The 26,648-nt window shown below is 39.6% G+C and overlaps 1 protein-coding gene across 1 annotated transcript in view; it reads right to left on the bottom strand.

The window, feature by feature from the left end:
* The window catches only part of Me1 (malic enzyme 1), a 134,829-nt gene that overhangs the window by 69,795 nt on the left and 38,386 nt on the right, over positions 1 to 26,648 (bottom strand). The window contains exons 3-5 of the mRNA XM_004628258.2: positions 23,982 to 24,057; positions 20,131 to 20,292; positions 3,387 to 3,490 (exon numbers count right to left, since the gene is read on the bottom strand). Of these exons, the coding sequence (XP_004628315.1) occupies positions 3,387 to 3,490; positions 20,131 to 20,292; positions 23,982 to 24,057 (342 nt within the window). The remainder of the gene's footprint in view (positions 1 to 3,386; positions 3,491 to 20,130; positions 20,293 to 23,981; positions 24,058 to 26,648) is intronic.

Here is a 26,648-nt window from a genome sequence, read left to right as displayed (position 1 = left end):
TTTAAATAGCTTGTATCAGCCAAGAGAGTAAAGTTTAGTGGCAGCTCTGCTCCTAGGCTACAATGGACAGAAGAAAAGGCTGATATATAACTTAGGTTACTCAGCCCCAAGCAGGATCATAGGTCCAGGTGAAGATGCTTAAACACTAGATGGATGGCTTCATTATCAGAGCAAACAGAAAGAGACAGAGAGAAAGATAGGGAGAGGAAAGGAGGAGATAGAAGAACAGAGGGAGAGGAGAGACAGAGGGAGACAGAAGAGGGAAGGGGGGGACAGAGACAGAGACAGAGAGAGACAGAGACAGAGAGACAGACTGAGACAGAGAGAAAGAGACAGAGAGAGAGAGACTAAGATTCCACACCAAGACTTACTGAGAGAAAATAGTATGCAGTGTCCCTACAGGTAATAGACAGCTAACATACCATCACTCTGTGTGTACCATCAAAAGGAAGCAAGGACACATGTCCACAAAGTCAGGAGCACTTGCCCCAATAAAGTCACAATTTCATATTCAATTTTCAAACCTCATCTAATTTTTTGACCCTGAACTCAAAAGACTGAAAAAGAGGCCTAATTTTCACAAGAAAGGACCCTGCAATAATATGGCAAGTATACAGAACAACAACCCTCCCCGGCCCCACTCTTTGTCCAAAGAGACCTACAGACTTTCGTTCAGGTAACTGGCCAGGTAAAACACACACCTGTTGAGAACTACGGGGCACGGAGCTGACAGCAATATCCAGAGATCTGAGACATCAGTAGCTCCTCTCTTCTCCTTCCCTACTCAGAGGAGGTGTGACGGAGGCCAACAATAAAGAAGCCCCAGGCATGGTTTGGTTCCTAATAGACCAGTGGGATCACACACCCACCTGGTGATAACTCCTCCTCAGACCTCAAATGAAATTATATTCTTATTTCATGCTTGAAAAATGTACCACAACATCTATATCAAGTCCTTAGCTAAAAGATAAGAGCTATCATGGCAGAGAAAATCAGAAGGGAAGAACTGGAAGCTACTCTACCCCAATCCTGCCACAATACTACACTTACAAACCAACAGGAATTAAGAGTTCCCTTAAAAATTTAAATGGCATGGGTGGTGGTGACAGGTTATCCAAAGGTGTCCGTGGGTCCATGTACCAAGACGGCTTCTCCCTTTATCCACTGCTAGTCCTGCTTCCTTGCTTCCAGAAGGGTTGATCACAAAAGCATCGCCTCACAAATTCTACCTCAGCGTCTAATTCCCTGGCATCTCAACCTTCATTACTTACTCCCAGCCTGAACTGAAGTTGCATTTTCTTTCTAAATAAATATGGACTTATCTCCAGGACTACTTTCTAATTTAATTGGGCATTGGGTAGGTTTCACAGCTAGACAAAGTTTCCAAAGAAATCTCAATATAACAGATTTTTTTAAGTCTTCCATATTTTCTCTTGGAAAAGCCATGAGAAATTTCTGACTTACACATGCTTTTTACATGTAAAATTTCCACATTTAAAATTATTGTCAGTCAGGTGTAGTGGTACATGCTTGTAATCCCAGCACTTGGGAAGTGGAGGTAGGAGGATCACTGTGAGGTCAAGCACAGTTTGGACCACATAGTGAGTTCAAGGCCAGCCTGAGCTACGGAACAAGACTTTGTCTGAAAAGACAAAGCAATAACAGTAACAATAATAATAATAATAATAATAATAATAAATTATTGTTGAGTACTGTGAGTCCTCATTTTCTTATCAAATATCTTGAGCAATTATTCAATATATTAAAATTTTTTCTGATTCTGCATAGATTGTGCAAAAATAGCACTCCTCATCTCTTCTTTCAGAGAGATTTTCATTGGTTTCAAATAATAATTTCTTCTCTAGTTTATCATCACTTAAATGCTGGTAACTTGTTTAATAGCTTCTTTGCAAATAGACTGAATAAGTCGTTTTTAGATTTTATTTCCACAAATAGCAAAACAACATACGTTCTGAATTGCATTTCCTTTTCTTTCCTATAGCTTCACAGAATTATCTACATGGTCTCCTGATACATGTTGCTATTTAGAAGCTTGTAGGAAACCATCCCCTTATATAAGAATTTACTGGGGGCCAGACAAATAGCTTAGCAGATTAAAGCACTTGCTTAGGCAGATGCAAGGGCCAGTAGTTCCAGGCCCTGCCCCTGGGGTGCTCTGAGACTGTGACTGAGACTAGGCATGGTGGCGCACACCCGTAATCCCAGCACTTAGGAGGCTGTAAAAAGGAGAATCACTGTGAGTCAGATCTACACAGCGAGACCCTGTCGACCCTGTCGACCCTGTCCTAAATTTAAAAAAAAAAAAGAATTCACTGGGTAAGATATTTATAAATATTTTAAAACTTATTAGAAAGTAATTTATCATATAATTCTGAGCTTAACCTGTAGTTTCTCGAATAGTTCTGTGAATAAGTATAGCTTAATCAATACAGCAATAAATAAATAAATGAAGTATGTCATTTTAAAAAGTAGCCCATAAGAACTGACAGATACACCCTGCTCTAAAATGCAGGGTAATAAGAGATTCCGTATGTAGTAAGCATTATACAAACTGATGAAAGCACTTTCCGCTGTGAGACACGATTTCAGTAAAATCATAAAAGTTATAAAATCAGTTACAGCTGATTTTAATGAAGTAATTTGTTGTGAAAAACCAAGGTCAACGTGCGTATTTTAAATAGTACAGTGTTTCTGTACTTATACATTAACAAAATAGATGACTGTCAGTTGGTATGACAAAATTTACCCAGAATGTAATTATGGTGGGAGTCCATTTTCAAGAAAAATACGGAAACTTTCGCAGTAGCACTTGACCCACAGTCAAATGTTAACCAGATTACATGAAAACACAATACTGCATTTTAGTGACACACTGTAGCTAATTCAGGTTCAGGGGTTAGGATACCTATTTTCATTAGGACCCCGGGACTGGGCCACCACATTCTTATCCCCACTGCTTCCTCTGCTTCTTCTAATACAAGAGTCACGATGCTCTGTACAAATAGGACCAAAGCACCCAGGAAAAAAACACAGATTGCCAAAGGGAAGCTTTTTATTGTTTACGTTTATTTTCCCTTGTCACAGTCTCCTTCCTTACATGTAACAGGCTGAGGTACTCAAGATTCTTGCAAGAGAAAAGTATTTAGGGGGACAGCAACAGAAATGCTTGTTTTTAGGACACGCACGTGTTTATCATTCGGCCGGCAGCAGCTGGGAGTAGGGAAACAGAGGGGCGACTGAAATCCTGGAAATCTAATTAGTTAAGTCACACTGATCAGACTTGGATATTTTTAAAAAGTTGTATTACTTTACCTTTAGATGTTTGAAATTTAATTCAAATGTACATAAAATAAAAATATACCTACTTGGAAGAAACTGCTTCCATGAATTCATCCAAAAAGTCATCGTACGCTGGGCCTCTCACTCTTCGCTGCCGTAGTCCAATGTACAGTGGGTCGCTGAGTAACTCCTAAAACAAAATAAGCCTGTAATTTATTCTTTCTAAACTTATTTCTTCATCTATAAAAGGAGCAGAAATAGAATTAAATCTTGCAACACTGATTCACAATTAATCTACTTAACACTATTATATAGTGTTACATTGAATACATCTATATTTATATGTAAAAAAACTGCTAATTGCCAAAAATATTCTGAGTTTTCTGAAGAAAAGAAAAGGAAATAAGGTCTTGAGTGGTGCTAATTAGAAAGGTCTAACTCGGATTTTACAGGCAACTTTTTCCACAAAGAAAAATATTGAGATTTAAGTATTAAATTACCTTAATAAATGGAAAAATAGCAAATGTTAAATTTTTTTTTTCCAGGAGGCTGGGGAGATGGCACAGTTGAAGAAGCACTTGCCTGGCAAGCACAAGGGCCTGAATTCAATCCCTGGCGCCACTAAAAAATTTTAAAAATTAAAATTAAAATAAAATAAACATTTTTTTTCAACTTTCAAAACCCTGGAACAACATTTTAATTATGCCTTTAAATATGAAGCTGGTCAATTTTTAAAAGGAATTTTTAGGTTTGAGTCTTTCTTAAACATTTTTAAAGCTTATACAGTTTAAATTATTTCTTAAATTGATTATGTCTGGGATAACAATGCCCTATTCAAGATTTAGGCTATACAATATTTAACATTAATTAATAAATCAGTTCTATTTTTTATTGTTATTTTATTTTATTTTTTAAATATTTGGTACAGGGTCTCACTACACAGATCGAACTTGTAGTGATCCTCCTGTTTTCAGCCACCCCTGTGCTCAGATTACAGCCATGCGCCACCAGGGCCAGACTTAGATGCTGGCTCAGTGTGTCCTGGGGGCGGGGCCAGCATGGAATGTAGGAGCAGGAATTGAACCCTGGTCCCTGCGCTTGCCAAAGCAGGCACTTAGTCCACTGAGCTATCTCACTGGCCCAATAAATCAGTTTTAAATTGGAGTATACTTTATCTTCAGTAAAATGCATCAAGTTATAGCAAAAACTCTCAGTAAACTAAGAATGAAAAGGAACATCAATCCAGAGAAACCCAGCGGTGAGAAACCCACAGCTGCCAGCATGTCCACAGTGAGCCCGAGTGCTGGTCTCCTCAGGTGAAGACAAGGCCCCGGCATCTGCGCTACCACTGCCCAGCATGACCCTGGAGATGCCAGCCACTAAGATAAAGTAAGGAAGTAAGAACGCCGATGGAAAGGTAAAAACTAAGCTTACTTTTATTTATATGCATGTGATTATGTACACAGAAAATACTAATTCATAGCAATAACAAATCTGGTATAAAAATGTGAATTTAACACAATCACAGAATATAAGGCCAAGATCAAAAAATCAAATGTATCTCTTTAAACTTGCAAAGGATATCTGAAATGAAATTAAGTACATAGTTTCATTTGTAATAATCTTCCAAAATATGGAGTTCATAGCAGCATAGTTAACAAAATGTATGTATGACTTGAACAAGGGAAATTACAGAACACTGTTTTTTGAAAATACCTGAATTTCAGAGTAGTGCTCAACAGGTCACAACTGTGTGTTTCATGAATAGCTGTAGGTAGGTCCTCTGCCTACCGGAGCAGACTACAAGCAGATGCACAGGAAGTCTACAAAGCTTTTCAAGGTGCTGTGCCAACTTGAATTAATTAGGACAGACACACTTTAAAATAAAAACACTACTCTGGGTTATCAACTTTCCACAGGCAGGAAGCAAGCTAAGAGAGTTACTCAATCGTCAAACAGACCATTTCTTATTACTATACCTCAGAGGACAGAGCCAAGAGTCCAGAGGACAGAGCCAAGAGCCTGAGGACAGTAAACTACAGACCTGCTCTTGAGGACGCAGAATGTAGCCCAACTCCAAGAAGGTTCCCCTGCCGCCTGAGTGTGGCCAACTCAAGCCAAGACTCTTACTCCACCTATTTTAGTGGACGCTGATCACAGTTATTCTGTCCCTAACTGTGTGTCTGTGTGTGGCACACACACGGGGAACCACAGCAAGCAGCAACGTGGCACAAGCAGCCTCACCTCATCTCGACTTGATTTCATGCCAGAACACCAATCATTGGGCTATGGCTATTACTGGACTGAAAGTTAAGACTCACAGAGCAAAGATGAGCATATTTTGTATATGAAACCTGAGTAATTTGTAAGAAAAGAAAATCAACACTGAGGAAAGCACAGCTGTCCTGAGCATCCAAGATTTCGTGTACTTCCAGGCCTAAACTACCAACCCACAACATCATACGTATGAACACAACCATCACTGTAAAAACTCTACTGAGTTTGGGGGCGGTTTCAGAGAAATGGTATGTTTTTGCAGGTATGGTTGTTAAGAAGGTTCACCTACGTGAATCATCTGAAATAGGGCGGAAAGCTAACAGAAATTACAGGAGATTCAACACAGCTGAAGAGAGGAGCCATGTTGTAGCAACTCAAAAAATCACCTAAAACATGTCCAAATCAGTCTGAAATAAGGCATTTGTACATCAAGCAAAACAGAGAGATAGCTCTTTACAAAATGGCGGCTCTGCCCACAGGGCCTCTGCTGGCACTGCCACTGCCGGCCAAGCAAGATTCCTCATACACTGAAGCCTCCAGGAAAAGGATGGACTGCAAAAGTGTGGCTAACTCAAGCCAGAAAGCACAGATTTGGCACACGAGGGCCCTCCCTCTTGTGCTATCCTCTGCACACCACACACAGCGCCCTAACTGGGTCCCCTGCCAACAGCAAGCTTAGGTACCAGAGCTGAAGCCAGTGAGAAGGGCACGGATGTGTGGGATGTAAACAGCCACAGCACCAACCCCACGCAAGAAGACTGAAGCAGGCCAAGCATCCCTGGATGACCTCAAGACAGCAGTGACTGAGTAACACGAGGGACCACGGTGGTGTCATAGTGGTATGACAGCACCAGTGACAGGGAAGAACATGAGTGGACAGCACAACCCCTCCCGCCCTGCAACAAATGAGGCTGGCACCCCTCACTGCAAGGAGATCAGAGCAGGCCTGGCTGTCCCTGCAGCACCAGCAGGAGCAGGGAGGCCCCCACAGCACCCCCACACCCACCCAGCAACAAGCGCAACAAGGCAGAGACGTGGAAGTGGAACAGAGAAGACGGGTCTCACTGAGAGGGCGCCACCTGTACACACTGCGGGCATCCGCGGGCTTCTGCCTGAGGGAACCACAGGCACCAGGAGAAAGATACAAATGGGCTGGTCGTTTCATTTTATCTGTTTTGGTTTGGTTTTAGGTTCCTCAGGTCTTTACTGTATTCTTGCTCTGACCTATTCACCTTGTCTCTTTCCTCAACTAGCTCTTAATGTTATGATAACTCACATATGAGTGAACATTCTTGCTAGTCTTTCTGTCCACTGCAATACTCTTTGGCTTTTCCCTCCTTCTCCCTCGCCCCTTTCTCCAGTTTTGCAAGCCTGGGTGATCATCCCTTGGTCTCCAGTCCTACACCTACTATATATCTCTTCATTTAGCTTTCTGCTTTATCTCCTACCCCTCTTGAGTCTCCCAAGCACAGGGTAAAAATCACTGTACCGAGGGGAAACTCATACAAGTTCCTAAACAAGGTTGGGCTTTGTTATATAACAGCAGGTCTTCCCTTATAGATAAAGGTACGAAATTAATAGTGAGCACAGTTTGTCAGGTTTTAGGCTGTGTTCATACTACTGTGGTTGCTACCTGTACTACTTCAGTCATTACATCATACAGGTTGCAATCAGCTGTCCTCCTTTGTATGGGAAACTGTGATGGTCTGAGGTCACACCCTTCACCACTGTTCCTACCAAATGACTAGATCCAGAGCAAAACAGCTATGCCTCGGGCCAGGGAGATGGCTCAGTGGAATAAGCGCTTCCCTGGCGAGTGCCAGGGTCTGAGTTCAATCCCTGGTTCCAATGGGGGGAAAAAAAAAAAAAATCAGAAGCTATGCCTGATACTTAGTAAATTTGAAAGGTAGAAACTTGGGATAGACACAAAGATCAAAACCCACCTATACGTAGGAGACATCTCAGAGAAAGAGGCTTCCCCTTGGGAAGCCTCAAAATTAGTTTTTTGTTTTGTTTTGTTTTGTTTTTGAATTTTAGGGAAGGGTCTACAGGGTGTTCAGGGTCTCACTATTAGATCAGACTCATTGTGATCCACCTGTTTACAGCCTCCCAGGACTTGGAATTATAGGCATGTGCCTCCACACCCAGTCTCAACTGCATTCTCAGCATGCCCCAGGGGTGGGGCCGGCACAGCAGGCCCACACATCAAACCCCTGGCCCCTGCGCCTGCTTGCAGGCACTTCAATCCACTGATCTATTTGGCCCTTCAAAATCAGTTATAAAGCTAACTACTTTAGCAAATGTACAAGTACCAATACAAACATCAAAATAAAACAGAAAGAGAGAAGACGCAGAAATAAAACACAACCCTAGACCTTTATCTCAGCCAGAAAAAATCCAAGGGAAAGAGTGAGAAGAAATCAGAAGCCATATGCCTTAATTCTCTGGCATGATACCAACAGAAGTTAGAAAACAAATGCATGAAGCTAGGGAGGAAGTGAGAAAGGAAATACTCTCCTAGGTAAAAAGGAAGATGAAGACAATATATACTGTATCTCTTCATCTTGGAGTGTTCCTCTACTTTCTACAAGCATGTAGTGACCTTCTATGACTTTTTTGACCAGTCTTGTTTTGAAGTTCAACTTGTGTTCAAATAGAATAGCTATACCTGCCTTTTTCTGGGGTCCTGTCACATAAAAGATTGTTTTCCATCCATTGACTTCCATTCTGTAAATTTCTTTTTGAATTAAGTGTTTCTTATATACAGCATATTGTTAGATCTTGTTTCTTGATCTATGGGGCCTATCTCTTCTCACTGGTGAATTGAGACCACTGCCTTGATGGTTACAGTTGATACATACTGACTAGTCCTTACCATCTGATCTTCCTATTGCTGTTTCCCTGTCTTTCTGCTGTTAAATTGTTTGTCTTTTCTGTCAGAATCTTTTTATTGATGTTTTGGGGACTGTAGCTTTATCTCTTCCTAAAATATATTTCAGAGCAATATAGATATAGATACAGATATATACAGATCTAGATACAGATTTGCACCCAACTATATAAAACTATTAATGGACATGAAAAATCAGATTGTAAGGGATGGCATCTAGCATAATACCCTATTCATTTTTAGAAGTAGAATGAGACTGAGGCAGAACTCAGTTTAGTTTGACCCCTGCCTGAAGTATTTACACAGAAGCAGCCTTGCCTAAATTACCCCATTCCTCGGTCCTTCCCCTGCCCTGTCAGAACTTCACAAACATACAGGAGATAAGGAAAAGACAGGAGCCACTTACGGCAGTGAGCTACAGACTACTGCCCACACTTAGCCACAAATCCCTCTGCCCGAGACATCACCCCTCCAGGACACAAGGCATGACATTCCTGCCATGACCCAGCACCTATAAGATAGAAGGGACACTGCATCCCTGCCCGGTTGCCATAGCAACAAAGAAACTACAAAAGTATGCAGGGAACAAAGAACTGGGCTTTTTATGTTTCCCCAGGTGGGAATGGGAGCACATGAATAATCAGCTAATTAATAAAGGTTCTGCAATTCCTTTTAATTTGGTCTCCTGTGGGCAATATATTCAATCCTGGCCATTACAAAGTAAGTACTAACAAAACTACAATGGAAGACCTTAACACCCTACTGTCACAAATAGACAAAAAGTTAACAAAGAAATACCAGAATTAAACCAAACCCATAAACACATGGGCTTAGTAGATGTCTACAGACAACTCACATCAGAATACACATTATTTTCAGCTGCATATGGGATGGTCTCTAAAGTAGACAGCATCTTAGCCCATAAAACATGCCGAAATGCAAAGGAATTGAAATTATCCCATGCATATTATCAGAATACAGTATAAATCAAATTGGAAATCAATGGTCAAAAAAACCCACAAAAACTCCGTAAACATATGGAAATTAAATAACAACCTACTGAACAGCCAAAGGGTCACAGATGAAATTAGAAAAGAAAATAGACAGTATCTAATGATACTGTCAAATTAAATGATAATGCTGATACAACACACTAGAATGTATAGGACACAATGAAAACAGACCTAAGAGAAAAATTTATAGTGTTGAACTCCAAGATCAGAATAACAGAATGAGCTCAAGTAAACAACCTAATAATACTGAATCTCAAATTTATAGAAAAAGAACAGGCTAAATACAAAGCTCATACATGGGAGGAAATTATTTAAGTTGGAGCAAAAATTAACACAATTGAGACTAAGAAAACAATAGAAATAATCAATGAATCAAAGAGTTGGTTCTTTGAGAGAATAAATATAATTTATAAATCCTTAGCCAATCTTATCAAAAAAAGGGTTTAAAAAAAAAAAAAAAGAATCAAATCCATGCAATTAGGAAGGAAAATGGTGAAATCACAACAGATACTGCAGATGGAAAACACAAAAGAAATTACTTCCATTTAGATGGAAAACACAAAAGAAATGGACAGATTCCTAGACACATATAAATTTTCAAAGCTGACTAAAGAAGATGTGAACAGTCTAAATAATCCTTTATCTGTGAAATAAATTGAAGATGAATTTTTTTATTTTTATTTTTGGTAGAACAAGTGATTGAACTCAGGCCCTTGCACTTGCCAGGGAAGCATTTAGTCTACTGAGCCATCTCCCTGGCCCCTGAAGATTTAATTAAAAACTTACCAACAAAGAAAATCATAGGTCATGAAAGACTCACTACTGAATTCTACCAGAAATTTTGAGAAGATGTAATGCCACTAATGCTGAAGCTAAAGAAATTGAAAAGGCAGCAGCAGCACTTCCAAAATCATTCCTGGAAGCAAGTATTATCGTGATTAAAAAACTAGAGAAGAACACAATCAAAAATGAAAATTACAGGCCAACATCCCTAGTGAACATAGATCCTTAATAAGATACTGGCAAAAAGAATACAGCAAGTCATCCAGATTATACACCCTGACCAAGGGGGATTCATCACAGGGAAGCAGGAATGGTTCAACATATGCAAATCAATTAACGTAAAACATCACATCAACAGAGCCAAGGTATGATCATCTCAGTACATGCAGAAAAACCTTTTGACAAAGTCCAACACTCATTCATAATAGAATCTCTACCAAAAATTGGGATAGTCAATATCCTGATTTGATAAAACTTATCTATGACAAACCCATCATACTGGATGGTCAAAATTGAAAGCTTTCTCTCCTTAATCAGCAACAAGACCAGAATGTCCACTACTGCTATTCTTACTCATTAGCCAGAACAATTAGACAACAGAAATGAAACAGATAAAGATAGCAAAGGAAGAAGTTAAGTTACCATTATCTGCAGGACACTCTACATAGAAGATCCTAAACACCAAAAGGCTTTTACACTTAATAATCAAATTCAGTTGTATAACCGGATACAAAGTCAACCCTAAACAGCATTCCTGTACACAAATGGAAACCAATTCCTTGAGAGAGAAATTAGGAGAACAACAGTTTTCATAGTAGCATTGAAAAAAATAAAATACTTAGGAATCAATCTAACAAAGGAACTAAAATATCTTTATACTGGAAACTATAGTACTCTGAAAAAGAAGATTGAAGAAGGTATCAGAAAACAGATATTCCTTGCTCTTGGATAGGAAAAACCAACTTAGTAAAAATGTCCATATTACCAAAATTGTTATACAGGTTTAATGCAATCCCAATCAAAGCACCACTAGCATACCTCATGGAACTAGAGAAAACAATCCTAAAATTCATTTGAAATGAGAAAAAACCAACCAAGCAGCAAAAAGCAAGGCAAGAGGCATCACAATCCCAGACTTAAAACTATACTACAGAGCTAGCATGATAAAAACAGCATGGTATTAGAAAGACAAAAAAAAGACCTGAGGATAAAAAAAGACCTGGAACAGATTAGAAGATGCAGAAGCAAACCCAAACATACCCAGCCACCTTATCATTGACAAAGGGGCCAAACACATTCACTGAAAGACAGAGAATCTCTTTGGGGATGGAAAAACTGGCTTTCTACATGCTGACAACTAAAACTAGAACCATGTCTTTTCCCATGCAACAAACTAAATCAAATGGATCAAAGAAGCACTAACTGTGCTGAAAGATAAGACAGGTAGAACTTTTGGAAGACAATGGTGTAAGCTAGGACTTCATGAACAAAGCTTGGACTGCATGTGCAATACTACAAAAAAATCAACAACTGGGATCTCATTTTATTTAAATGATTTGCACTGCCAAATAAATCACCAGTGAAAAAGACATCCCTTAGAGTGGGAAGTAATTTTAGCTAGTTGTTCCTCAGACAAAGGACTAATATCTAGCAAATATAAAGAACTGAAAAAACTCAGAACACTCAAGATTTAAAGATCCAATTTTAAAAAATGGGTATCTGAGTGAATGCACACTGCTTTGATAAAGGAGTAGGAATAGAAAATAAATATATCTGAAAGTATTCAAAATCAATGGTCATTTGAGACATGCAAATCAAAACAACACTGGTGTTCCAGCTCACTCCTGAAAGAATAGCCATTATGAAGAAATCAACCCTAACAAATCCTGGTGTGGGTGTCGAAAAAGCTAAACCCTTCTCCACTGTTGGGAACCACTATGGAAACACATGGAGAGTCCTTAAAGTACTAGGATAATGATATACGTGCACCCATGTTTATAGCAGTGCAACTTTTCATAGCTAAGTCTTGGAAATAACCCAAGTGCCCATCAACTGAGGAATGGATAAAAAGCATGTGATTTTTTACACAATGGAGCATTACTCAGCTATGAAAAAAGATAAAGTTCAAGGCCTTGCAGATAAATGGATTCAACTAAAGTCTGTACTGGTAAGTGAAATATATCAGATCAGTGTAAACACTGTACTGCCTCCCTAGTGTGAGAACCTGGAAGAGTGAATAAAATCTGAAAGATACAGTAGCTGCTGGGACATGGGGAGAACCTGTTCAATGAGAAGGAAACCCTGGGATGAAGACAAGATCTAAAGAAAGAAGGGAAAAAGCTGTATTTATGTATATATGCAGGATAGCCTGGATAATTGTACTGCCATTTGCTGCTGGTCTTTTGAAAGGAGAAGTTAACGTTTAACATTTTTTTTTCTTTTACTCTTTTTTTTTTTCTTTTTAATTTCTTACTCCATTTGTTGTTGATGGTGGTCGTGGTGGTCGTGGTGGTCTTTTTTTAACCAGTTTCTCAGGTTTCTATCTAGTAACCTAAACCACTAATGTGAAGATAACATCATGCAAATATAGCAACCGTTGTTGAATTCCTATTACTTTGTTTAATGAAAATTTTCATCATTTCTAATATTTGTTTACTATTTTGTATTCTTTAAAAAAATAAAATAAAAATAAAGAAGTAGGATTAGAGAAACCATTTGACCCAGCGTTTCTCCTCTTTGGTACCTTCACAAAGCCTCGCAATATATGCCATATTGACAGCAGCACGTTTTGCAATGGCTGAATCTAGGACGCAATCCTAAAGCCAAGCAACTGCTGAGTGAATACAAAGATGTGGTGTTCTTTATATTTGATATAAAGAACTTTTTATATAGAGAGTTCTACACAACCATGAAGGATAAATCTGAGGCATTTACAGCTACATCAATAGACCCTGAGACCACACTGTTAAGCGGAATAAATCAGACAAACGTGTAAATACTACACTGTCTCTCTGGGTTGAGCGACTACAAGTGTAGATAAAGACCAAGATGTCTAATAGACATTGTGAAATAGGAAGAAATTGTTCAAAAGGAAAGGGGAACTAGGGAGGCAAGAGGGGAAAAGGAAGAGAAGAAAAAGTGATAAAACAAGGATAAAATAAAAACAAAGCTTTGTAAATAAGGAGGGGAAAAGGGGTTGAAGCAAGGGACAGGGAATATGAAAAAAAGAGATTCAACATGTATCATGTACAGGTACAAATTCCCTATGATAAATGTGGTCATTATATATATCTAAATGGTACCAAGAAACTTAATAAAAAATAAAAGAAATCATAGCCAAGTTCACACCTGTTGTCATAGTACAATTTTTTTTTTTTTTTGTGGCCAGTTCAGCCTGCCCTGGGGGTGGGCTGACACGGCATGTGGTACCGGGGATCAAATCGCAGTCCCTGCTGTTGCCTAAGCTTGCTTAAGGAGGCCTTTTAGATCACTGAGCTCCAAAAAAAAGAGATTAAAGAGGAGCTACCTGACCACTGAGCTATCTGGCCGGCCCAACAGTGTAATTATTAACAGGGACCCTCTCTTTCCTGGTGAAATTGTCTTGATTCGGCCAGTGCATCTCACTTATAATGAACTACATAATATTGACTTAAAGCTGACTAGCTCGAAGTTAACATGTTAAATTGCAATAATGTATTTCAGATGAAGTAGAAAATCTGAAACCGAGTACTGCGGTAAAGCCTAGCTGTTTCTTAACACATGAAATCATTACACCATCTACTGACAGGCTTCTGGGCAGCCAAGATTGACGTTCCAACATCCTACTAACTGCTGCCAAAATTATAACAATTTCTTCACGTCTGGAATATATTTAGACTTTTAAAATATGAATTAAAAAAAGAACAGTTGAGAAACAATTCTACATGTGTCCTCTCCTCTTTCCTACCATTCTTTCCCAACTAATAAATACACACCAAAAAGATGTCTGTTTACAAAACACCAACATTTATGGAAAAGATAAGGTTTTTGAATTAAAATATGTTAGAAAACTCTTCCAATAATAATGTGCCTGTCAAAAACCATTTTTTAAAATTTCAGTCTTGACTAAGAACATTAAAGATGAGACCTGAAAAGTGAGTACATTCTTGAAAATTTGCCAGCCAGAAAACTTACACAGAAGCAATTCAACAAGAATATTCAATTTTTATGATGGCTCCATGGACCACGTAGTAGCTGGGCACAAACAGCAACAAGACTAACTCTCAGAACGAAGACCACGTCGTGGTGAAAAGTCAGTACTCAACAGATCTTTGATGTAGACTAAATTAGCATTAGCCAAGCACTTGGGAAAGGCTAGATTCTCTGGCACTAGGCATCGCACCAAATCACATGGTACCGCTGGAGACTTATAAATAAGCACGACAGACAGAACAACATTAGGAGGAAAGAACTAAAACACAAAGCAGACAGAAATAATCGAGCTCAAAAAATCAAACGAGGGAATATATTGATAAATATACAAATTATCTTATGATTGTATCAATTATGAACCCACAGAAATTTTTATTTGAGGCACTTATTTATTTTTTGTCTTTTTGTTTGTGTGTTTTTGTATCCCCTTTTTTTGTTTAGTTTTAATTTTGTCTTTTTGAGACAGGGTTTCACCACACCATTCAGGCTGACCTTGAGCTCACTTTGTAACCCAGGCTGGTCTCAAACTCACAACAATCCTCCTACCTCAGCCTCTGGAGTGCTGGGATTAGCATTTCTTTATTTGAAAATAACCATAACCATTTCCAGCTCTCCTTTTGTTCTTTTCTTTATCCCACCCTGACGGCAGGGCTGGCCCTACACGAGTTGTTGCAGATCAATGTGCGGTCCCCTCGCCTGCCTGAGCTTGTCTAAGCAAGCACTTTAGACCGCTGAGCTATTTCACTGGCCCTCTTTCCTTTTGTTCTTGTTTCTCACATTTCTAGCCTTACAATTTGATGTCTGGGAATGAAAAAATATTTCTTACTATTTTCTGTTTAACATGAGAAAGATACTTTTGCTACTAGGAATGTTTGAGAATACTAAAAACTGAAATTGAAAACAAATACCACTATGCATGTTGTTCTAGAGCCTTTTCTTCACATTTATACACAGACTTTATTTGTACAAAACTGGAGTAATAGCACAGACTGTGCTATACTCCCTTTTCACATAGTAGTAGGTGGTGAAAGTTTTCATTCGAAGGACAAACACTTGTATTAAACGCTCTCCTTCAACATACATGGAACAAATTACACCCACGGTATATAAATCTATTTTGTGCAGCCACCAGTAAAATATTATATTTTTTATATATTTTGAGTGTGAAATATAAATACATGACACACTTGTATATTTGCTTGGCTGGGGAGATAGCTCGGTGGTCTCAGCGCCTGCCTGACAAGTGCAACGACCTGGGCTCCATCCTAGTACCCCATGCCATGAACCGCGGGCGCCCCGTGCCAGCCACCATAACGAGGCATGGTGCTGCGCGCCTGTAAGCGCAGCGCTGGGGAGGCTGAGACAGGAAGATCACTATGAGGCTAAGCTGCAGAGCAAGACCCTGTACAGGATAAAGATTTTTTTTAAATGTATTATTAATATCTGCTATCTGCGTGTATATAAAGTAGCACAAAAATTTATCAAGAATCATTCATTTATATTTTTCTGGTATAATTCAGCTTTTTAATTATGTTATCTTTTACAAATTATTCTGACATAAAAACATAAAATTCTTAATGGGGTACCACGTGATGTCCTGATGCATGAATGTATTGTGAGCTGTTTACTCCAGGTCAAAGCAGACCTGTCCCCTGAAATACTTATTATTTCTGCATGGTATAGTCACTGAAAATCTCTCTTCCACCTTTCTAAAATATACAGTACGTACTGTTATCCACAGAAACCCTACAGTGCAATGGCACACCAGAACTCTTTGTGTTGGACGTATTTTCATCAGCTTATTAACCGTTTTTATTTCTTCATTTGCAAATTATCTCTGTCCACGTATCCCTAGGCATTTTATACACTGGACATTTCACATTTTCTTCCTGACTTAAAGTGTTCTTTAAACAGGGTCTCTCTCTACACAGCCCGCCTGACTCTCCAAGACTCATGCCACCTCTGGGCGGTGTCTGGGACTACAGACACGCACCACTGTGCCCAGACTGAGTAAAAGTACACTTACACCCAGGAACCTCTCGGCCTCAGTGAAACTTCTTTCATTTAAAACGAAATCTGTAGAGATTTGGAAGTAGTCGTGCAACTCTGACTATATAAAAAGTAAAAACTAATTCTGTTTATATTTTCATTGTTTCTCAGCAATGATATTTATGATGAAAGAAGAAAATACTTGGTGTTTGCTTTTTTAAAACATCTAATTTTTATTTGAGTATGCTAATAATGTTCTTCTGGATAAGTAACTATGCAGAAGTAGACAGGTGGCTCACGCCTGTCATCCCAGCCCTGAGGGAGCCTGAGGCAGCAGGGTAACAAGTTCACATCCAGCCTAAGTGACTTAGATCTGCCTCAAAATGAAAACTAAAAAGGGCAAGAAAAAGAGCAAGAGGGAAGATAGCTCAGTGGCTTTAAGCACCTGCCTGGCAAGTGTAAGGTCCTGAGTTTGATCCCTGGTACAAAAGAAAAGAAAAAAAAGAAAAGGAATGAGTGGAGAGAGGGCTAAAGGAGCTGGGATGTGTTGCGATGCCCATGTACCAATCCTCTACTGTGAATGCACCGTTACGTACTGCAAATGTATATACTGATAAAAATGAAAAATTTAACTCTGTTCATCAGCAGCCACACGGGCAGTGGAAATGAAGTCACGGTAAGGTGTCTCTTCACACCAGCTAGGCTGGCTGTAGCAGAGAAGACACAGTGCCGGCAGGAATGTGGAGAGACGTGCCCTTCACTCACTGCTGGTGGCCATGGGAAGCAGTACAGACAGTGTGCACGCTCCGGATAGAGTTTCTGACTTCCTCCAACGTCACCTACAGCCCAGCAGTGCTCGTAAGCATATAACCAACAGAAATGAAAAACTTCCCATAAATATTGTCATACAGATTTCATCACAACATTATAGTACCTAAAAAGTAGAAAACCTAAAACATTTGTTGATAAGTGGACAAATAAAAATGCTAAATCCCTACTACAGGTTGTAGAATAAATGTGTCTTTAACTTTATTAATAATAAAGTACCAAAATTGTGAACAAAAAAAAGAAAAATTTAAAGAAGACAAATGTTTACTGTAACCACAAAAATGGGAGGATCATAGCTCACTGAGTGAGCTGTCGGTAGAATCCCTAGTACTGCAAAGAAAAAAGAAAAGAAACTGACTGGTGTTGCCACTTAGTTATAAAACAGGATAGAAAGCCACAAAAGCAAGGAGATTAAAACATTACTGTAGGAACGTTTTCTCTAAAAGAACTAAAGAGTAAAATTTAAGAATCACTAAATCAAGGAAATTAAGAGTTGAGTAGCTAGTTAAATTCAAGTACTCTTCTATCCTCCATTCCATGAAAGTTTTGGCTAGGACAGCCTAGAAAATGTCAGTGTTCCTAACATATTTTGAACTCCAACAATTCGCCCCAGAGGCATGAACTGGAGTAGTTCTATCCAGTGTCAGGACCAGCAAAGCTAATCCAAATCTCACATAGCCTCTATGCTTATTCCAAAACATAAGCCCTAACTTAACGCAGGTCAGTCTGCACAATCAAAGCGAAATGTGACTACTTAAAGAGTTCTTCAGTCACTATCATTAATTCAAATGCAAAAAAGAATATATATATATATATATATATATATATATATATATATATATATTAACAGCAAAAGCAAATAGGAAAATAGGTTTAAATTTAAATTAAGTAGAACAAAGCCTTAAACTCTTAAGACTGTGGATGTCATCATTCGGGCTAACGGAATTCTTGCACTGTAGTAACTATACTAGACAGTGTTAAAAGTTTAATGTTTCATTTTCTGAAAAAGCCTAACCTTGGTATCCAAAGCTGGTAAAACTGGTACATGGTGAGAAACAGCTGAGCACTCTCGTGCTTGCCCAGGTCCCCACCTCCATCACTTCCTAGTTCTGCAGCCCTCTTGGTACTTCACGTCCCTCACGGAAAGGTACACCACAGACTTGGCACAATTCACACACTCTGAGTCCTCCGAATTGTGACTGAAACTTCACAAGCACTTACTAAACGTTAGGCTCCATAAATGTTCATGCAGAACAAAAATCCTTTGTCAATCCCAGCAAACTGAGTTTTCCACAACAGTTCTAATGCCCCAACTACTCAAGGCAGTGCTCTCCATGACAGGGAGCCTGCGACATGCGGGCTGCAGCGCACACACAGCCCTCCCTGCTGCTGGCACGTGACACAAGCCACCAGGCTGCTCTCCTTCTAAATTACAACTTCAGCACTCAGGTTTAATCCCACTGCTGGCTCTCGGCGATCAGCAAGTGGGCTCTGGGCTGCAGTCGGGGCGCGCAGTCTCTAAGGGGTTCGCCGCCGCTGGACGAGATCTAGATAAGCAATGGGGCTACACTGCAGACACTTTCAACCTTCACAGGACAAGATGCTTTTTATCACTGCCATTTTCTTTTTCATTACTCAGAACGTGAAAATATAAACACTAAGAAAAACAGGGATACAACTGAGAAGAAAATTATTATTATTTATAGGTTATATTTGTATCTACTGATGAAACCTAAGAAAAATCAACTGAAAACACTGTGATAAAATAAGTACACTGTATAAGTTATTCAAAAACTCTGCAAAAGTAAACAGCCTTCCTGCTATCATACACTTGTAATCACCAATGAGCAAACAGTAGCTCATCACTGTGGTGACGGTAGCACGCCCGGCAAGCCCTTTGCCCCTGCCTGCAGCCCAAGTCCCCACAGCAGAGATCCCAGTGTTCAACGGGCATTTGTAATTGTAGTACAGCTGTTTAAAGAGATCAGTTTTGATTTAAAGGCCATACCTCTGGGTACAGCAAAAGAAAATGCCAGAGAAGCAATCTGTTTTTATTAAAATGTATCCTTTGATAAAAATTAAATTACTATTTACATACACAGTTCAAAATTATAAACTCTCATGTATAAGATAAAGAATATAATTGTCTAACATACTATCTCACTTCAAGATTGCCTAATACTGATAAAGGAATAAGGAAGCCTAACTTTCAGACCATCTAGAGTCAATATAGACTTTCAGAACAAGAAGATTTTGTCTAATTACTAAGTCCTACAGGGTTAATTTCTGCACTATGTGAGAATAAAAAGGAAACTATGCTATCTTAAAGTAAAACATTCTGCAGAAAAAAATGCTGTAAATGCTTTTCAAAGCATCATAAAAGACTAAGGAATCTACTTATACAAGAATTATGGCTGGTGATATAGCTCAGTGGACTAAGCGCCTGCTTGGGCCAGTGCAGAGACCAAGATTCGATTCCTGGCACTACAGGCCACGCTGGCCCCATCCCCGGGCACGCTGAGCCGGCCACCGAGACTGGGTGTGGTGGCACATGCCTGTGATCCCTGCACTGGAGAGGCTGAAAACAGGAGGATCACTACAAGTCTGAGCTACGTAGTGAGGCACTGTACCAAATACATAAAAAAAACAAAATTGGGTAACACAGTAAGGAAAAGGACAATGAAAATAATAACTTTCTTTTAGAAATTCAGGGAAAGATTCATGTACCAAGGGAGAACCAGAACATAGAGGACAAATTTTGTAAGATTTCAGAAGTGATTTACAGAATGAGATCAAAATGCAAAAACTGGTGCCATTTTTAAAGATATACATCTGTTTTACATACTTAATAATGCTTACCTCATTTTCGGTGCCCACGTCCAGAGTGACAGGCAGGCACTGCTGAGGATCCACCCCTCCACAGGCGGTGTACAGCGCCAGTTTCCCCACAGGGATGCCCATTCCGTTACAACCAAGGTCTCCCAAGCCAAGAATACGCTCTCCGTCAGTTACCACGATAGCCTACACAGAACAGATGAATAGATTTTTGCAAAATTGGAAGCACAAAATGTACTTTGCAGAGTAGCTGCACAAAATGAGGCCGATGTGTCCACCACATAGCACAGCATTTGGCACACAACAGTCAATAAATGCTCGTTGCCTTCGTAGTACTTATTCAGATGACAAGATGCAGACATGATGTCTTGTCTAAACAACATTAGTACAAACTTTTATTCTCAATGAACGAAGAGAAAGTAGATGTGTATCTATGCTAACCCTCTTGTGGGTGTATACATATTTCTTTTCTTTTTTTTCCACAACAAAATAGTCCTTTATCTACACATTTGTGAAGTTAGTAATGCATGACACTAGGCTGTCTAGCAACTGAGAGCTAACCTTAACCAGATAGGACGTTCATCTCGGGAGTGAGGTAGCTTGTTTGCCTTAGGCACTGGGCTAAGTCCTACCTACACATATTTCATCAATTTCCTAGTTTCAGGGCTCCCGATTTATCCCCACTTTTTGTTTTGTTTTGTCAGAGATGAGTGACCCACTACAGTTAGAGAAGCTGTATTTGGAGAAGTCTTCAAAGGATCTTTTCATACTTGAAACCAGTCTAAAGATTGCAGGTACTTCAATTCAGCACAATAACCCAACATAGTCCAATAGTCCATAATAGTAGTGGGCTATGGGAAGAACTGGCAATTGTCAGAAGTTGTTGACTTGAGACTTTTACAGTTCAGCATATTAACATAGTATTACTTTTTATACCTTGTGGTTATGCTTTTCTGCTGGATGTTTAAGACCAAGTTAAAGCAAGACCTATATAACTAAAAATGTAACTTTTGTATCTGACAAGGTAAGTCAAATCCCCTCAAGATTTACCCTGGAACCATGTATAGCATCTTGTATATCCCCCGTCAGTGTCAGCTATGTGGATGAGTCATGGCCATTGCTTGACCAATTTGCTCTCTGTGAAAGCCTGAGAGAATGTTTTCTCTCTAGGTGACTCTCCTTAGGCACACTTTACATTGTCAATCACTTTCCTCTGTGGCCCCATATTCTCCTTGATCAGAAAATGAGACCCCACTGGGTTATAGGATGTTACAGTACAGGTTCTCTTATGTCCTGAGTCTTCACTGACCTTGAAGGGCTAGGGCCAAAATATTGGCTATCTTTGTAGCCCTGCTATTTCTCTAATTTTTAGTCTGCAGACTTTAGTTGTTAACTATCCAGAAGAGAAGCTTAATGATATTACTACCCTGTAACAGAGGCAGTTGAGTTTAACATCACTACCTGTCTGAATATTAAACACCTTAGACATAAGAGGAAACTGCTATTTTCCAACAACCATGGATATTCCAAACCTTTTTTTTTTTTTTTTTTTTTTTGCGGAATTGGGAATTGAACTCAGGCCCTTGTGCTTGCCAGGCAAGCACTTATTCTACTGAGCTATCTCCCTGGCCCCAATATTCTAAACTTTAAATCCCTATAGAATGTGAAAAAAAAAAAAAATTAAATGTTTTTACACAGAAATTTAGAAATCAAACCATTGTATGTTTCCTTCTTTAATAAAATAATCATTTCGCTGTGTGAGCAAGGCGCCCGTCCAGCCTGGACGCCATGCGGCCGCAGCCGTCCTGCAGCGCTTCACCCCGGAGCCGGGCCACGAGGAGGAGGGTTGCCAGGCGGGCTGGGTTTAACTGGGTTGATTTTGATTCTGTGGGGTTCCGGGGTCACATGAATAAAACGTTTAATGAGAAAAAAAAAAAAATAATAATAATCATTTATTTTTGGTACTGATCTACAATACTGGCCCTTTCATTTATAATTTTTTAAATTATTTGGTACAGGGTCTAGCTACACAGCTGACTCACAGTGATTGTCCTGTCTCAGCCGCCCCACAGCTGGCATTACTAGGGTGCACCATCACACCCAATTTTGGTGGCTGGCTCAGCACCTACGGTTCTGAGGCCAGGATGGCATGGGGAAATGGGGATCGAACCTGGGTCCTAGTGCTTGCCAAGTAGGCTCTTACACCACCAAGCTATCTCCCCAGTCCCTGACCCTTTACAAAAAAAAAATTTTGTTTCTTTGAGACAGGGTCTCACTATGCAGTTCAGGCTAGCCTTGCGCTCACTTTGTAGCCCAGGCTGGTCTCAAACGCACAATGATCCTCTTGCCTGAGCCTCCAGAGTGCTGCGAAACTGGTGTACGCCACCACGCCCAGCCACACATTTCCTTCTTATCATAGTATCTACTTCTCTAATTTGGACTTTAGTTTGGACTTAAATTCCAACTCTGCTAGAAAAGTTTTCTGACTATTCAAGCCTTCTCTGGATGAATGAAATATGGCATTTACAGTGCAGCACACAACCTATTATGTTCTATCTAACATGCGCTTACAGCTAGAAAATAAAAAATGTAATTTAGACTTCAGTATTCTATAATAATCAGGAGCTACCACTTACTAAGCGCCTACTATGTGCCACATGCCAAACTTGGTTTTGAAAAAAAATGGGCAAAGTTAAGAACTTCAGTGAGGGCTCAATATTAAGAGCCCAAAGATGAAGCCAGCCTATTAATAAAGTTAAACACATAGAGCTCAGATAGTTGGATGACCGAGCTGGATGACAGTTTACTGAACAACAGCATAACAAGGTACTATTTTATCTACTGATTCAGTCACTCAAATCTCTAGATTCTTGGTTAAAATATAAATATCCTTCTTAGATCATCACACATTTATGACTTATACGATTAACACATTTATAGAATAGTTGCGAAGAACAAGATCTGCGGATAGTAATTTAGTTGGCGGGAGAGAGGAGTTGAGAGAGCAAGTCAGAAGAAAATGAAAAAACTGCAGAAAGTGGGAATAGTGAAAAATGCTTTAGCACGAAGCTTAGTGACCCAATTGGCAATTCTGGTCCCAACTGCTTTAACAGATCATTAAAATGAGTCAAACTTCAGAAGTCAGGGCTGAAGCAGTGCTTCTATTTCACTAAAAGACATTGGTTTATTCCATCTGAGTCCTAAAAGATACCCCTAAGTTGATGGGTACCCAGCAGGAAAAAAGGGGTAAAAGAGAAAGTGAAAGGTGAGTGAGGGTCATCTCCTCCCCCGTAGGCAAGGAAAATGGCGGAGCGTGGTGTCCAAGCGCTGGGCGTTTGGGGCCAGCTCTGCATCCTGCAGTGAGCGTCCCAAGATCACACACCACTCGTCTGTGCCACCCTTTCCTCACTACAAGTTGCAAGTGGCCCACTCCAGTGTCTGCCCCAGAAAGCTGCTACATGTCTGGTACTTAGTTTATTTTTGTTAGCTTACTCACAGAGCTATTTAGGACACAATGATGAAACAAAAGTATTAACAGATTTCTTTTGCCTACATGGGCTCCTCTTAGTGGGTGGATAAACACAGCAGGTATGATTATGGGTTTGACATAAAGAAATTCAGATGTTAAGCACATCGTATATATAATCACTTTTAATGAATAAATAAATATCAAGAAATAATGGAAAAAACTAGTCTCTAAATAGCTTTAGAATATAATTAATTCACTATGCAAACATAAAATGAATCTAAATTATGTGATAGCCACTGTCAAAGGCGGTGAATCCTATCTTGTAGGCATGAGAACTGTCACTATCATCTCAACTGCTTTGAGACAGAGAAAGAAACTGCCTCACGGGAAAAATCTGGTAACTTACCTTAACAACATTTTCTGGCCATGCATTTAGAACTGAAGCAATATGCCCCCGATCATGGATACTAATAAAAAGACCTCTGGCAGGAAACAAAAAGAGAGAATTTAATTTACTTCAGACTTGTCAAACTGTCATCACCATTGAATTTTTCAAGGCCTTTCTCAAAGCTTTTGCGCTGAGCCACATCCTTCAGCTCTTTTCCTGCCCCAGGGTCTAGCCAAGCTCGAAGCTGCCCTGGACCACCTAGAACCTACCTTTCTCCTGCCTCAGCCTCCCTATGTGCTGGGATTGTCGGCATGTGTCCCCACATCTGGCTTCATCTACAGTTTTTATTGAATAACACATATAAAAGCATTTTGAAAATAGCGTACACACACAGGCATGGCCAGCATACAGCCCGCTTACTGCATTTTGCAGTGTGAGGGCAACAGCGTGTACCAGAGATGACAAATCACCCACATGCCGAAAGTCCTTGCACGTGGCTCTCCTGAATCTTTGATTTGTGTCCCTAGTTGCTGTTTGTAACTCTTAAACTTTCAACTAAATTCTTTAACACTACCTGTCCTTCCTTTATTTCCTAGGAAAACTTGACGAGTAACTTTAAATTAAATCTTAAATTAATTTTAATTACAAAATATAGTGTATAAATTAATTTACATTAGTAAATTAAAATACTAAAATTCAATGATTTCTTTAAATGTCTCATCCTCACTTAAAAGCTTTGCGGCAGTATTACTGTATCTCAAAACAGAGAACCATAGGCAACAAAGGCGCAGGTTCATGAACCATCATATACATCACCCTTAACAGAGATAATCTTCACAGCTACCTAAAAACCATTCACATTTCCCCCTCAGAAACACTTCTCTCTACAAGTAACCACTTGCCTGAGTTTTATGGTATCATCCTTATAGCTAATAGTTTTATTGCCTATATCAGAAACTATCTTTAGGTCCCATCACTTAATTTGTCCAACAGAGTTGCGCACAATCTTGAGTTTGTTACTTACACCCCAGAACTATAGATGAGCATGGCAATCTTTCCCTGTATTTCTTGGAAAATCAGAATTTGTATCTAGAAACTTAATCAGGTTCATGTGCGCTTTTTGCACAAGACAATTCAGGAGTTGATAAGATCGGCAAACATAGTAACTAGTGTTCCTTTCTATGATGGTAGCAGCCTCTGAGGCATATGCTAAATGCACTAATTCCTTAGGGGTTACAAAATAGTGGTATTATTCCAATGATACTATTTATTTACTGGAAAACAGTTTAAAGAGAAGTTTTACCGTATCTACTATTTGGTCATCATAAGAAAAAGGAAACTCTTTGATTCTCTCCTTATCAGCATTTTTAGTAAAAATCAAGTTTAGTAGATTACTAGAATTCTTGTACTAAAATCAAGTTTACTAGAATTCTTAGAGGTTTTCCACATAGCTACAGGTGGTGGCAGTGGTGTGTGGGTACAGCAATGTGCATACATGAGTCCACAGGCACCGTAACTCGTGAGCTGAAATATAACTAATGCATTCTTAATGGGACCAACATGAACTCACAAATTTAAAGATATTCCATCCAACACAGATATTTTCTTCATGATACTCAAACCGTCCTATCTTTCTCAAGTGGAAGATTCTTCACACTGTCTCGGAGCTTCTGACATGTAAATAACAGCTACTGGGTAGGAACCTTCCTTCCTGTTCCAGGTTAATTATGAAAATATGCAGCCTCAGGCCTGAAAGGAGCCAGTACCCCTAAGAAATCCATGCTTCTCTTAGAGAAAGTGTTTCTCCAAGACCACAACCTAAGCAATAAGGATGCCTGTCACGAGTCAGTCAAAGTTTTGTTATAGGAAAATCACACAACATTGTTAAGATCCATTTTCTATGTATTCTCAAATTCTCTTCTCATAAAAATATCAGATTGCTACTATTCTATTGAATTTAATATACCCAAATGCATGGGAAATACTTCAAAGAATCAACAACTGGGATCTCATCTATTTGAAAAGTTTCTGCATGTCAAAAGAAATCAATAGAGTAAAAAGAAAACCCACAAACTGAGAAAAAATTATAGCCAACTGCTCTCTGATAAAGGCCTTATATCTACAACATATAAAAAATTTTTAAAAATCAGTTCCCCAAAACTCAAAGACTCAATACAAAAAAGGGAATCTGAGATGAACATATACTTCTCAGAGAAAGAAATACAAATGGCAAGTAAATATATGAAAAATGTTCATCATCAGAGGTCATTTGAGAAATGCAAATTAAAACAACACTGAGATTTTATCTCGAGAACCTGAACAGACCCAGAGCGCAGGCCGGGAGAGTGAGTGAGAGGACCCAGGGCCGCGGGATCCTGAACAGACCGAGAGCGCAGGCCCTGCGAGTGAGTGAGACCACCAAGGGCCGCCGGATCCTGAACAGACCGGGAGCGCAGGCCCTGTGAGTGAGTGAGAAGACCGGGGTGCAGGATCCCCAACAGACCCAGAGCGCAGGCCCAGCAGTGAGTTAGACAACTCAGGGCCCATGGGATCCTGAATAGACCCAGAGCCCAGGCCTGAGGAGTGAGTGAGACGAACCGGGGCCCACGGATCCTCTTTTGACCCAGAGTGCAGGCCCAGCACTGAACCCTTCAGCAGAACTCCCTGCAAAGAGGCTAGAGGCAA

Source organism: Octodon degus, unplaced genomic scaffold, assembly GCF_000260255.1.
Source record: "Octodon degus isolate 3935 unplaced genomic scaffold, OctDeg1.0 scaffold00022, whole genome shotgun sequence".
NCBI lineage: Eukaryota > Metazoa > Chordata > Mammalia > Rodentia > Octodontidae > Octodon > Octodon degus.
This window is presented reverse-complemented; position numbering and strand designations above follow the sequence as displayed.